Genomic DNA, 15,388 nt, shown 5'->3' with positions numbered 1-15,388 from the left:
AAACACGCTTTGCTGATCCGATCAGCTGTTCTTAACACTTCCCACATTGAAAAAGACGTCAACTATCGCAAGTGACGTCATTTTTGCGGAAAATGTAGTTTTTTACTTGTAGGCCTTAGAACTCGAATTGCACTGCTGGAAATAGTTTATTTTGATGCACATGCACATTCTTTGCAAATTTGCATCATAGGATTGTTTTTTTGTTTTTCCTGCAGTATATAAAAATTGCTGTATCTCCAAAAATAAAACTATGAAGACACTCAAAATAAATTTCCTGTTGTTGTAAACGATTTTTTGCAACTTTATTGTATTTAAAGTTTTGAGGGATAAACCTCTTAAATTTCTCCAAGTAGAAATATATGTAAAAAAACAAAACAAAAACGATTTTCAATTTTTTTGTAGTTTATTGCACTTTTTTGCAATTAATGTAGTTACTATGGACTTAATGCATACACATTATTAAAATATGGGCTATAACAGTTGTATTGATGTATAGCAACTTGAAATGCTCCTACAAATGGCACTACAGCATGTAAAAAAAAATAATATAAGCTCTGGCGGACGAAATAAATATCGTCAAATAATCGTGATCTCAATTTCAGTGAAAATAATCGTGATTATCATTTTTGCCATAATCGAGCAGCCCTACCCGAGTGGTCACCGCTTATTGCAAGAACAATATAAATAGTACTATAAGACACTATTGAATACATACAAACGTCAGGTCTGACACAGATGAAGTACAACCTTCTTTTTAGATGCTGTGTAAAAGGAAAATAATAAACAAATTTAATAGTTTGTAAATCTTTTAAAACTTGAATTTAATTGAATCTGGTACAAAGAAAATATATCAAATGGTGAAACTGGGTAAAAAAGACTGGCCTGGTGAGTAGTTACACTTTACTAGTACCTGATCAGACTCTCCTTTTTGCCTTCAGAACTGCCTTAATTCTTTGTGACATCAATTCAATAAGGTGTTGGAAAATTTCCTCAGAGATTTTAGTCCATAATGACACAGTTGGTGTCGATTTTCTTTTAGCTTTGTAGCCTGTTGATTATCTGAGTTGCTATCACCATCCCGTCAGCTCAACAACAAAACATTTTGGACCAAAGAAATGCTGAAAAGCACTGCTGGTAAACCTAGTTTCTCACTGTAAAACTGTAGTTAAAACCTCATGCAAAGAAAAAGCATGTAAACATGATTCTGCCTCAGGTATTCCTTTATCCACACCTGACTAGGTGTGGTCAATTAGCAACAGCTGAACACTCTTGCATTTCCACTGCAAAGAGATTAGGGGCTGCAGAGGGGCGTAACACACAGGTAACAAAAAATATGTGGAGGCAGCATTAATGCTAAACTGGCCTTTTACAGTCCAGACCTGAAACTCATTGAAAAATTCTTATTATGAAACAAAGAATATGACAAAGAGGTTGTGAACTGATGAAATTCTTTATGAAGGAAGACATGTACATGCAACTTGTGAGGAAGGGATGATAAAAACCTGCCCACATGTTGCTTAAATTAACTTTAAAATGAGCGTCTTTGAAAAAAAATCTCAGTTTCAACATGTTTTTTGTTTTCTTTGTGCCATTTTCGATTGCACAAAAGTCTTAAATGTTTCTTTTTAGAAACAGAGTTGTTATTGTATGCACGCTTTATATATTCCGCTGTAAGAGCTGCTATCATTTTTTGATGGAGGCTTCCTCAGGGCTGAGTATGTGGGAATTACGCAGGTAAATAAAAATACACAGGTACAGCTCAGACTACGAGCAGACAGTGCACATGAAAGGACTTATTATATATTATTACTGTGATATTTCTGTCTCTCTGGCTGTCTGTCAGTTTGCTTCTCTTTACACGGTGTCAATGGATTAGTTCATGCAGGGAAAATTACATATTTGACGAGCAAGCTGCAAGAATACAAAAGTGATAAACAATGTCAGTAATTTCTGTTTAAAATGGTTCTGATGTCAGAGAGAGAGAGAGAATCATTGCTTGATTTCTTTTTTAGTAAAAATTCACTGACAGCCCGCATTTCTTGAGTGCACTCAATCAGTCGATCTCTTTGTATAAGTTGTTAGAACTTTTGTTCTTTTTCTTTAAGCGATTTTGAAAGATGGAAGCGAGGGCCTGGAAGGTTAAACATTTACACAAACAGATAAAAGGAGAAGAAGAAAGAGATGCTAAGCAGTGACTTAGCAGGAGTTTTTGCACAAAGCCAATTGTTTGAATAAGATGAGTAATAGAAGTGTTAAACCATTAGGGAGAAATTAAAGGCATTTTCCAAAATCAAGCTAAACAACTAAAGTGATATCATGTCGATTTTGTGTATGAAGGTTTTTCGCCATCTTCTCTGTAGCCAATGCAGTCAGCGAGGAGAGGTGAAAAATGTTAATCACTTATTCACTGAAGCTTTTTTTCATTTAGGCTTTATTAACCTTTCAATGCTCATTTGAGACTATGTGAGCTTGCATACATATGTGCACAGGTTACGCTTTGGAAATCATAATTTCAATGCCTACATCTAATGTGTGTGTGTGTTTGTGAGAGAACGAGTGGAAGGGTCCCTCATTTCTCCTCGCAGTCAGCAGAGACGCACGCTTTCATTATGAAATCATTAATGATAGTCTGAGATTTCCACGCAGAACCACACACATGAAGATGACTCACTGGCTGCCATGAGGAATTTCACCTTTGTAGAGCTAAACTTGGCTGCACGGAGCCATTTTTAGTTCAGCGTTGGCTGACGAAGGAACTTAATGCAGACCAGGGAGAATAAACTGGCAGCATCCTGTCTCTCTCTGTCTTTCTCTCTGCTTCTCTTTCTCACAAGCGATGCAGTGAGGGATCTGGCAGTGCGATGTAATATCTTCAGAGCACGGGTCCTGGGGTTTGAGTGTGTGATTGTTCGTACCAGGATGAGTGTGTGTATGTCTGTGAAAAACATTGTCAAATAAATTGCTGTAATATTACTGCTAGTAATACTGCTACAGTACTAATCAAAAATCTTGAGACATCCCAAGTCGAGTCTTTGTACCTCACCATTTTCAGAGGTATGTTTTTCTTTTTTGTTTCTTTTTTGTATGTACATATGAATCATTCAAACATAAAAAAGACACCTAACTCAAGCAGATGAAGCAGTGTCTACATATAACAGACAAAAAGCTCATTTTAAATTTTTTCTCACGTAATTTTTTCCCATTTCTTTAGTTGCCAAAGTTAACACAGTTTAACAGTCATAAAATATTTTTTTGCACCAACAAAGTAATCAACAAAGTAAATAGTAAATGGACTATTTCAACATGGTGTGCACTTTGTCCTTAAAAAATCTGAGGAAACCAGACAAGTGAAGAACAAAGAAGAACTGGCTTGAGTAAAAAAAAAAAAAAACTTCTACCGCAGCAGATGATCAGTATCTGAAAGTCCTGCCCTTAAGAAATAGGGGGGGAAATCCAGCAAATACCTGATACAGGACCTAAGACCATCTACTGTTTACTGAAGTCTCATCAGAAATGGCTTTCAAAAAGCTATTCTTAAGGAAGGGAAACAGGGAGAAAAGGCTGAGGTATTGCAATTACATCAGAACAAATGACTTGTGGATTAAGAATCCAAATTAGATTTTTTAATTGTCAGATCAAACGAGTGGGGTACAACAGTGAGCATCTGCAGCCAGATACATGTTCTGTAAAGTACGGAGGAGGCTCTGTCATGGTTTGTTATGTATCATCCAGCGGTGTTGAAATTTTCAATTATGAACACAGAAACTACCATTGGATTTGATCCATCATGTAATACCACCTGGAAAGCATCTGATTGAGCACATGACAAAGATCCCAAACACACAGAAAAACATAGAGAAAAACACACAATGGAACACTATTGGGCCTGGATTGGCCTTTTCAGATTCCAGATGTGGGATCATCTTGACAGAAACCATCAACATCCAAAGACGAGCTCTGAATGTCTTTCATGAAGCCTGGAGAACTATTCCTGAAGACTACTTAAACAAATGAGTCCACTCTGTGATAAAGAATAGAGGTGAAATATAAACAGATGAAGGATGGCTCAAGATTTTTGCACAGTCTAATATTTTTAGAATTAGAGCTACAGTGTTCATCTTTTGTATTCATCTACAAAGCTGATATTTACGTTATTTATACAGAGCAGACAGCTCAGTTGAACTTGGATTTTTGGTGCAACTAATGCAATCTATAATGTGCTATATTAAACACTAAGAAAGTGCTTTTTTTAGAGAATAGTGCAACACCAGTAATGCATTGCACAGGGACTAAAGGAGCCACTAGAGGAAGTTGACACATGCACGGTGAGAGAGAGAGAGAGAGAGAGAGTACGGGCATAAGAGAGGACTGATAATAGCCGAGCCAGTGACAGTCAGATAGAGGCAGTAATTAATTTCAGCTCTCTCCTCTCCCCCTCTCTCAACTTCCATTCCCTGCAGACGAGCCCTATTGTTGTCCACTAATACAGTTATTAATGGAGGCCACCACATAGGCCACCACAGTCAATCAAACATTATTTTTATATTAAGCTCTCAACCTACACAGAATGGACTATCTCAGGGCCTCTCTGAGAGAGAGAGAGAGAGAGAAGAGTATGTTTTTTTTATATGTGCATACACCGAGCTGGATGTAGCCGAGTCAGTTTGTCTTTGTGCCAAAATGCGGCACTGCAGCTCTGTATCAAAACCCAGCATGATTTAGGTGTATTTATATCGCTGGGAGTACAGTAACCTGTCTTTTGAATCACGAGCCCACTCACTTTCAAAACATGAACCATGAGTGATTGTAATATAACCACATGAGTCAGAAATGTGTGTTTGCATAAGAGGCCTAAGTATAGGCATGTGCGGCGTTGTAGAAACGTGTTATGAAAGTAGGCTTGCGTGGGGATTGAAGAGGAGTGACCCTGTTTCACAGCATCTTTTGGGATAGATCTGCTGATGTAATACGGTTATTTTGGCTGTTAAGAATGTGCTACGGGCACAATCACACATCATTGTGAAATACAGAGTCCCGCTGCGAATCACAGACATCATTTTTAAAGTAGTCCCCCCTCCACCTTTTTTTTTTGTCAGTAGTTTCCTTTTTCTGCCAGATTGGTTTCTGGGAAAACCAATCTGGCAGAGGAGATTCAAGCAAGGAGGGATCATTTAAGTCACAGGGAAAAAAGAAAAAAGAAGCCCTGAGTGATTCAGTCTAAATTGCTTTAAACCTAATAATATCCAACTCACAAAGCAAATGCTTAAATCTTAAATTGTTTCAACAAGGTATTGAACAGCCTAATTGAGGTGATATATCAAATATAATTGCACCGCTCTCACTGCTCAAGGCTTTGATAGTAAAATTATGTGTTACTTGGCTAATGGTTTGGAGTTATATTATTGAGGAGCTTTTTTTTGTTGTTGTTTAGTTTTTTCCCTTCCCAAAAAAGAACAAGTGTTTAGCTTTAAAGGCCATCAAAATCTCATTTATTTATACATAATATCTGACAGTGTATGAGAGATTTATTTATTTATTTATTATTTCAGTTGAGGAATGTCAGAAAGGAAGGCGTACGGAGTGTGAAATGTACTGTCGTGGGGGTGAATATGCACATGAGTGACATGAGTGTGTGTTTGCGTGTGAGCACAGAGTATGAGAAAACTGCAAAAGCATACCAGCGTGTGCACATGGGCACTTTTATAACCCTTTCGATGGTGTATGCATTTCCCTGCGTGTTTCTTTGTCCTCGCATGTCCGCATGTGCACATGTTTGCGCCTGCGTGCATTCTGGTCTGCCGCCCCCCCGCGTCCCCTGCGTATGTGTCCGTGTATGTGTGCGTGCGTGTTGTGTGTGTGTGTGCGCGTGTGCGTATGTGTTCCAGGAGAGCCAGTGGTTGGACAGTGTATCTCTCCTGATCAAGGATACCTTAGAGGGGGAGATGCTGATGATCGACAACCTCTCCGGCTCTGTCTTCCACCACTACTCCTCTCCTCAGCTCATCTGCAAAGACTGCAAGGGCCACCCGCAAGAGGTACCACCCTAAACACACATGAATACAAGCATGTCCACAGCACACACACGGGACCAAGGGGAGGGTGAAATAATCTCAGATCTGGTCACATTTGCAAGACAAATTTAACACATGTATTAATTTTTCAGTCAAATATTTAATTGGCGTAACGTGTTTCGGAATTCAGTCAACACAATTGTTTGTGATAGGCTCAGGCTTACAGGACAAACATCCAAGGATCTCACTCTGAATAATTTACTAGTATTGAAAAAAGTTCCACATCACATTAAGGCTTTAAATAAGCTACCCCTGCGTTGCCAATTTAGCAAGGTTTGGACACTTTAATGAACCCATTAGCAATGTTATTTCACAGTGAACCCAACAACAAATCTACTGACTTTCTGGGAAAGCATTTTACTTTCGCTTCAAGAGAGTCGCGGGTGAATCTTCGGCCCTCCTCGTTCACGGTTTCTGCAGTTCTCAGCTGCATTCTGTGAGAAAGGACAGAGTGAAATATAAATCAACAGGAAAATATCCAGAATGTCTATGAAGGGATCTACTTTCTTTTGGCAAAACCAGGCTAACCAAGTCTTTTTTCCTTATTGTGTTCAGCAGACCAGCTCTGACAGTGTAAAAATGCAATTGAAGGAAGATAAGGCTGTTAAAAGTGCAGTTTCTTGATTTCACATTTTAAAATGCTGATTTCAACAGAGTGGAAAAAAACGTGTACGCTGGGCATGCCAGATTATAGCTATTCTCATTCCTGTTAGAGAAAAGCCCGTCTACAAATAAAACACTTTTACACCTGCACTCTGAAGGGAAAACCAAACATCATCCTGAGACATGTAATTCCTAGCTTCCAGATGCTTTATAAAAATGCCTCCAGGTGTTGGAAGGGAGAAACAAAAATTGGCACCCTAGCGCCAAATAAGTGTAGAGGTAGAAATTTAATTCCTGAAAACATCTACTTTTCTTTGTAGCTGTGCAAATGTGTATAAATATAAAGCTAACAGCATTTGCTAACCTTCAGTTTGCGGTTTCACTGACTGGCGCACGTGTGGGATTGTGTACTCTGGAAAATCTAATTTTAGGCTGGATCAAAAACCAAAATTTGGTAAATCATACAATTACTTTGTAAAACACAGGATTCCCTGAATACTCACACATTCACACGCACAACAAGTTGCAGGCATGTAGGGGGTTGCACGTACTTTCGTGGATACACACAGGGGTCCATTAATCACACCAAGCAGTCTGAATGGAAAGTGCTGTCAAAGTCCAAGCTTCATAAAGTGTGTCAACTGCTCTATGTGCTGTTTTGTTACAGTATAACAGAAAGTTAAAGCCTCTAAAAACGCCCAGCAGCATAAGATTAAAGCGACTTTCCATATGTGCAGTAATGTGACTCAATGAGGCCCACTTAATGCATGGCACACAGGCAGCCATTCTTGTTGCTGTATGCATGCAGGCACGCACCAACAGCCTGTTTTTCCTGTTCTTATATTTTAGGGGCGTTTTGTAAACAGGAGATCCTGCATAAACCACACACCCCCACAACATACTGTCCTGTGCTGGTGTTGTCTATCACAATGACAAAGTGCAGCAGGTCATCTCAGAAGAAGCAATAACTGGGCTCTACACCTCCTCATCTGTCAGCTCTGCTTTCTGCCTGTCTGCAGATGCTGTCAAACCATCAATCTTTCCTCGCTCCGTTATACGCTTCGCCTTTTTCCTTCGGAAGCTGCTCTCCTCTGGCAATCCCTTTGTCTAGCCCAGATTTACTCTCTCTGATGCGGTGCTGATCTCCTTTAATTTGCCACCTTCTTTAAACATCAGACTTGCAAATTGGGTGTTTTCGTGTGTGCGTGTGTGCGTGACAGAGAGAGAGCTAGTATGGGTGAGTACACAGATGAGTCTTTTGCTGCTGAGAGTTCTGTGCAGATTTACTGTGTTTGAGCAGACAGTAAGACACAGCGGGACACCTGGGTGCAGCGTGTGTGACATTGGAAATATTCATCAAGGAACTAATAAACACGAGGGACGATCCACAGCATGAGAGTGACTGCAGTTTTGGTTTGCAGGGAACAGTTCAGTGGAGCAGAGGAGGCCTTCGCTATTAATTTGGCTGCAAGTATAAGAGGCCACTGCTCAACACTATATGAAAGCTCCTCAACATCATTTTCACTGAATTTACTTTTGCAACTAATCAAACCACTGGAAAATGTTGCTCTAACAGGCAATTCAAAGTTGAAACTAAACTACTGTTAATGGTAATATTAAATGCATCTCATTGAAATAAGCAAAACACTGTTTGTAAAATGAAAGGATAATAGCGATACTGATTTTAAGATATCAGCTGTTCCTGTGGTCACAATGCACCGTTAAGGAAAAATGGTGTACAGTTTTGTGGAAAACTTTTGGACATAAACATTTCAAGGTGCAATTAAAAGATTTTGTGACCTCACCCATCAAAAGCAGAAACCTTGTGGGCTCCTGAAAGACTTAGTGGACCTCTGGACCACTTATTTTCTTTTTTACAGTACTGTACATGTACTGTGACCACTTGTGCTTGCATATCTGCATCATCACATCTGAGGAGGCAGAGAAATCATTTCAGAGAGCTGATTGATCCACAGTGCTTAAATTGACCCAGAGTGGCATCTGGGTGTGTGCCTGAGGTGAAACAGTATTATTTTACTATTTCCACATCATTATGTATTCTGTAACGCTGTGCATTTTGAGCTATGAGTGCATTTATTGCCAAATGCAGTTGGTGAGATCGGTTTATTAAAATGCAAAAATCTTACTTGCTCCAAAAAAAAATCTAAGCTAATTCGTCCTGCATAATTACGAAGAACTAAAGAGGACTGAGGAGGATTAAATGCAAGAGAGCAGAACTTCCAAGGAGCAGTTTAAAATAGCAGAAGCACTGTTAGTTGTCCAGAGGTGCACACGGAGACAATGTTGAGGTTTTGCTTATCAGGGGCAGTCACTAAAACTTCTGATCGCACCTTATATACGTATATATTTTTATTCATTATGCAGTACCATGTGTAATACCACAAAGTATGAGACAGTCCTTCAGTCATTAGTTATAAGACTATATATGTAGAGAGTATAATTTAGGCGGCAGCACGGTGGCACGGTGGTTAGCACTGTTGCCGCACAGCAAGAAGGTCCTGAGTTCAATTCCACCATCAGGCCGGGGTCTTTCTGTGTGGAGTTTGCATGTTCTCCCCGTGTTTGCGTGGGTTCTCTCCGGGTACTCCGGCTTCCTCCCACCGTCCAAAGACATGCAGCTTGTGGGGATAGGTTAATTGGATAATCCAAATTGCCACTAGGTGTGAATGTGCGAGTGAATGTGAGTGCGAATGGTTGTCTGTCCCTATGTGTTAGCCCTGCGACAGACTGGCGACCTGTCCAGGGTGTACCCTGCCTCTCGCCCTATGACAGCTGGGATAGGCTCCAGCGCCCCCCGCGACCCTAAAAAGGATAAGCGGAAGCGAATGGATGGATGGATGGATGGAGTATAATTTAGGAAGAAGAGGAGTTCGGCACCTGATGCCATGGCTGCCATAGAGCTCTGATCTCAGCATCATGGGCATAGTCTGTTCAAACAGGTGACAGTGGTGACAAAAGGAGAATTAATGGCTGCAGTTTGCGTGAAGTTAAGTGATCACTGTATCGTGTTGACAAAGTTCATAGACTCTGGTAAATGATCATTTGTTGTCATAGTTCAGCAAGATAAAAGAGCAAGAGCACCTGCTGGTGCACTTATGATATGATATTCTGACTGTTAAGACTCATGCAGATATTAATTGTGCTTATTTCCTCTGCAGTCAGCAATCTTCTCTCATGGCAGTGCTGAATAGAAAAATACCTTCCTTCACTGCTCTAAGGCTGCAGTGGACACTTCCAACTGGTCCTTGCCCGAGTCCCCTATCTCGTTAGTGAAGCCTTCGATATTTCTGCAGTTACCTTGGAAGCAGCGGTGTAGCAACTCTTCCTGTGCCTATTGTGCTTTTTCGTTATCTCTGGAGGCCCAGCCAAGAATACAGAAAAAGAGAAGCTCCCGTTTCTTTTACCTGTCGATAAATAAACCAGTTGACTCACAGGGACCTTTTTTCCACAGCTATTTGCAGCCCACCTCTAAGGCGCTAAAAAGTCACAGATGTGGTGCTCTCACATAAGTGAGGAGTAATATATGGAGGCAAAACAGAAAGTGTTCTTTCAAATTAATGAGTTGCTGTGCTTCTGTCTTGATTCCTCGCCTTTGCCTCATCCCATCTCTTTATCTCTTTCTCTCACTTTCTTGCTCACTCTCTCCTCAGGGGCATGGGCAATGGTAATTTACTGCCTCATATTAGCCATGAATCTTTCGTTCCTCTATGAAACTCTCACTTCATTGTATTTCACTTGGCCCCTTTTAATTCCCCATGCTCTGGCCATTTATTGTTCTGTGTCCTTAAAGAAACGCTGCCCGAGCACTGCATCTCCACAACACTGAGGTTCCACTCCAGCTCACGGTTTGCACTGTGCTCTGAAACCGGTGCACAAAAAGAAAAGTATTACAAGAGCAGAGAAAAGTGCCAGCAGGGAGGCTCGATGCTCACGTGTGGCTGATAATTTAAAAGCAATTCAGCAGCTATATGGGCCACGTTACCCGCAGCTCTGATGAAATGAACCTAGCTGGAGCCAGTGTTGGAGCAGAGAAAAGAGAAAGTAACACTGTTGTCACATCTGAGTGACAACAGTGTGCTTGGTAATGTTTTCTTTTTTGTTAACATCACCACGCTTGATAGGAAAAATAAACATCTTCACTCTCTTTTGCATATACATGAAGACGGCGCCGACACGTACACGAAAACGTTGCATGGATACCCGCCTCATCCAGCTTCCCATCCAGCCTCTTTATTTGCGTATATATTGATGCCACTAAAAAACAATTGCTCACTTGATGATGATGAAGTAATGTCACTGCTCTCTTGAAATCTCTCATCCTGCCTCTCTTTACAGACAGGCGCCATGGCATTTTGGCAACTTTGAATTGTCAGCATCTGGTGAACCAGCTTGGTGGAGGTTTTATCGAACTCGTCTCTGTAGCTCATGTTGGCCTTTTAACAAAAAATAAAACAAAAAATCATGCAAGATATAAATAATATAGATAGATATCAAAATAAACTAAACCTTTAAAAGTTTCATTTCTATATCCACCAAAATGTAAGCCACTGAAGTCGTGGCTGGTTGCTATGAACCTTGCGCTAAACATGTAAAATTTTACTGAGCACTGATGAGACCATGTTTTATGAAGTAGAAAGTCTGAAACAGTTGCCAGTCCTATTCCCTATGCCTTTAAAAGCATGGATAACTGAAGTATATTCTTTCCAGCAGATCAGGATGGCAGAGATTGAACAGGCTTCCTTGAAGTCAGAGCAACTTTCGGACAAGTCCTCATCCCCTGCCCTGCCGGATGACCTCAGCCTAGATGAGCATACTGCCTACCAGCTGCTGGCGCAAGAGGGCGAGGTGGGTATAAGCAGAGTGAAGAGGAAAGACACCATAAAGATTTTCACTTTAAATATGGATTTTATAGCTTTACAGTGTGTCCATAAGAAGGCTCATTTTCAGCTAGGCCAATCTAAAAGTCAGTGTATGAACGTTTAGGGTTGTTTTAATGATAGGTAGCTCTAGTAATCCTGTCATTTTAGGGGCACTAAGGTTTTGTACACTAGCTCTGATTTACAACATTGAGCCATCTTTACACAGCTCTGAGTTACAAAGGTGTGCAGAGTAAGCGCCCGCTTAAATGTCACTAGGAGGATATTAGTACTATTATCATTTTGCCGTGCTGCACACTTGGTTGTCATCTCTAGACAGAATTTTAAGCCAGTTTCATGTGAGTAAGACGAATAGAAAGAGAATACTGCACCACAAATTCAACAAGATACAACATTTAGTACAGGAAAACTGTGTCAGGCTAGTATTGACCAATCAGACTTTGGCTGACAAAGCAGGCTGACAAAAGACGATTTACAAGTTAGCTTTTATTGTAGTTTTTTATATTTATCTCCACTGATAGTTGGGAGGTAAGCAATCACCAACACATGGAGCAGGACGTCACCAACCTGGTGTTTGTTATACGCAAGCGTCAGAAGAAAATCAACGCTCATTGTCCCCAGAGGCTAGGTCATTGGATAAGAGCCCATAGGTTCCACCAGCTGCTTTATATTTGACGTAAATACAGCAGTTTACCAGCACTTTGTTCCAACCCCGCAGCAGATTTCTTTATTATTACTTCCAGGAAGCACAAAACAAATGAACCCTCATAAAATCATTTTCATGGCTGCGCTTTAGGCTCTCTCGCGATTTGCAGATATAAACCTTTAGGTTCCAAAGATGCCTTTATCACTTTCTTTCTATGTATCAGGGTAACTATCTTGTCTTTGGAGAGTCGACAGTCTCTATCCTCTACAGTCCTTCTCGTGAATAAATCTTTCCACCAAACTCCCCTCAATCACAATTCGTGGTGGCTCTCTATGAACCCGCCCAAAGCTTGCTTTAGACTTTATCTTTTATGCTTCTCCTTTGACAGTGCTCCCCCTCTGGTAATTGCACACCTGCTCTGTACCTCCCTCTAGCCTCACTATCTCCATCCCTTATCATCCATCCATCCTAGATATCCTCCTCTGTAATGGGGTAATGCTCCTTGGTTCTGGAGAGCTAGATAAGCCTGCCGTCACCAAGCATGGCTGTGAACCAGTGCTCATTAGAGGAGAGGGAAGGAGATGAGAAAAGAAGGGGAAGAGGGAAAGAGAGAAGGTGACAAAGGACGTAAGGTTAGGGTTTTAATTTACCCAGCGCTGTTTGATTAAAAGAAATCTGGTGTCAAATAAATAAATAAATCCGTTTTACACAGTCACACTGAGGGAAGTCACATCTCTGCCCAAAGCAAGCCCTTACAATATAAAGCACACCATTTTTACTTAAAAGCTTGTCTAACATTAGGGTTAGGGCTAGTAGTGTCATGGTCCTGGGCCATGTGGGCCCAGTATTCTTAGTTCCTTGTATTTTTGTATTTCGTTCCTTATTTAGGCCATGTTTCCTGAGTTGCCCTGTTGTGTTGTTCCCTAAGTGTTTTCCCTTCGTGACTCTTACCCCCTGTGTGCCCCTCTGTGTATTTATGAGCCCTCGTCTCTCTTTGTGTTTTATTCTATGTTTTCCCCAGCCCGTTATGTCTGCGTTCTCCCCGTGCTCTCTCTCCTCCTGTTTGAACCTCTGTGTACTTCCTGTTTTACTTTGCCCATCTCCCATCAGTGTTGCGTTCACTCCTGCCGTGTCTTGTTATGATTATCAGTGTCACCTGTGTTCCCCGTGTGCATCCACTTCCCCTGATCATCCCTCATGTGTATTTAGTCTCTGTGTTTCATGCAGTCTGTGTCGCGTCGTCTGTGTTACCACCCCCTGTGTTCCGTATCTCCAGCCATAGCTTTTTCTTAGTTTATGTCCAGTTTAGGTTTTCTGTTTGAACTATTACCCTTGTACTGCCCTCGCTCTGGTTTGTTCTGTTATCAGCCATAATAAAAGGCTCGCTTTTGTTTAATCCACTCCTGCATCTTCGCTTGTGTTCGCGTCTGGGTCCAACACACACATTCCCACACGGTCTATCTCCACGGACCGTGACAAGTAGTAATTATGGTGGTGGTATCTGAAGAGATGTGTGTGCAGGGGTAGAAGCGAATGCTTGATAAGGCTATTTGAGATTTCACCTGAAATGGGGCTGTTAAGGGGCTCGGGTTGAATGACTCAGAGGTACAGTACACTAATGAAAGCACAAAAGCATTCCTGCACACCCACTCTCACACGTGTACCAGCTTATTTTTGAACTCTTGCCTTCATCCGCCTCCTGCTACTCACTTCAAGCCATCGCGGCCTGTTTGCGGATGCTCGGGAATTTCAAACCTAAACATTTAAGGTCACGAAATATAGGATTAACATAACAATTAAGAGCTCATGTTCACACTTTGAATTGCACTGAAATGAAAAGCCAAAGAGAATGATGTGACTCAGAGGCCATGTTTAATATCTCCCCAGCACCTTAGGGGCTTTTTTTTTTTTTTGCCTCAACCAGGAACCCTCAATTTAAAATACATCACATGAATTATGGATTAATTATTGCTTTGGAGATGAAATGAGAGTTTAAAGAAAATTTTATGCTAACTTAATGATCATCTAATCATCTTAATCATACAAGCTTTTCCAAAACAGGTCGCAGCAGTTTGCGTCACAAATTGAGCCCATATGTCTAATTTAGATATGAAGGAAAAAGCATCCACTGTTCTGGATATTTGTTAATCTTCTGTCTTGTAGGTAAAGTGCAGCAGTGACTCTCCCAGCTCTGAGGAGGTCGAAGGAGGAGGTCACCAGATTCAGACTGTGGTGCAGAGCCAGCCATGCAGAGCCCTCAGCACGGGCATTGAGATGGAGATCGTACTGCAGGAGATGGAAATGCAAACACACGAACCGCGTGTTTGTTCACCTCAGTGCAGCCCAGGTGAGTAAATCCACAGCGCAACAAACACATAAGCACAATAATGTGAATTGCTTGTTGCTCTGTGTGTGTATATTGTGTAAACGAAATGCTGTAATCTTAAGTGACAGCCTCAACAAAATGCTGCACAATTTGGTTAAACAGCACTTCAAATCAAAGAACAAGGCAATAAATTAAATTCAAGTAATTATATAAATAAACAAGAGAAGTCCACGTACAGTAAGTCTCAAAATGCGCCTATAAGAGGTGACGAGGGGGGAGTCTAAGGAAGAAACTGACCTCTGCAGTAGGATTAGCTCTATATATGCACATGTACAGTTAGTTTTTACATCAAATGGCATCATATTGGGTGTATTCAGGCCCAGACTACAGATTAATCCGTCACCATCTTCTGTATATAAAATCTGTCTTTTTAATACATCCTTAACCCTAAAATAAAATCTGGTTGTAAGAACTGACTAATAATGTCCTCTGCTGGTCTCTTAAGCAGCCATCCCAGTACCTCCCCGCAGTAGAAGCCTACGTTTGTCAAGAGGCCTTAGGCTGGCCTCCCGAGCCTCCAGAGCCTCGTGGGCTTCGTTCCGCTCCCCTGGAGCCCATAGGAAGAAGCTCTGCACACAGGTAAGAGGGGACGAGGGACCAAATAGATAGATTACGGTAAGTTAGATGATGTTTGACGTGGAAACATAAAAAGACAGTTGTGAGGTTCTGTTGAAATATATTTCAGTAATTGCTAACTAACAAATGATGATCAAGTAAATATAATAAAGGCAGGCTTGTAATCAGTACTGTTACAAGTCTTAATGAAAAAGAGAGTTGGATTGAT

General features: G+C 41.0%; 1 protein-coding gene across 6 annotated transcripts in view; it reads left to right on the top strand.

Moving 5' to 3' along the window:
* Window positions 1-15,388, top strand: part of LOC309705098 (voltage-dependent T-type calcium channel subunit alpha-1I-like) — a 218,399-nt gene that overhangs the window by 198,813 nt on the left and 4,198 nt on the right. For 2 of the 6 annotated variants that reach the window (XM_082530675.1, XM_082530670.1), the window contains 4 exons: window positions 5,886-6,035; window positions 11,403-11,540; window positions 14,382-14,565; window positions 15,050-15,183. In XM_082530675.1, coding sequence (XP_082386801.1) covers window positions 5,886-6,035; window positions 11,403-11,540; window positions 14,382-14,565; window positions 15,050-15,183 — 606 coding nt within the window. The remainder of the gene's footprint in view (window positions 1-5,885; window positions 6,036-11,402; window positions 11,541-14,381; window positions 14,566-15,049; window positions 15,184-15,388) is intronic. The other 4 variants (XM_082530673.1, XM_082530671.1, XM_082530672.1 and 1 more) reach the window with 4 other exon arrangements.

Source organism: Aulonocara stuartgranti (genome assembly GCF_965226115.1).
Source record: "Aulonocara stuartgranti genome assembly, chromosome: 4".
Classification (NCBI taxonomy): domain Eukaryota; kingdom Metazoa; phylum Chordata; class Actinopteri; order Cichliformes; family Cichlidae; genus Aulonocara; species Aulonocara stuartgranti.
The sequence above is the reverse complement of the archived record's forward strand: the minus strand, read 5'-3'. Positions and strand labels throughout refer to the sequence as shown.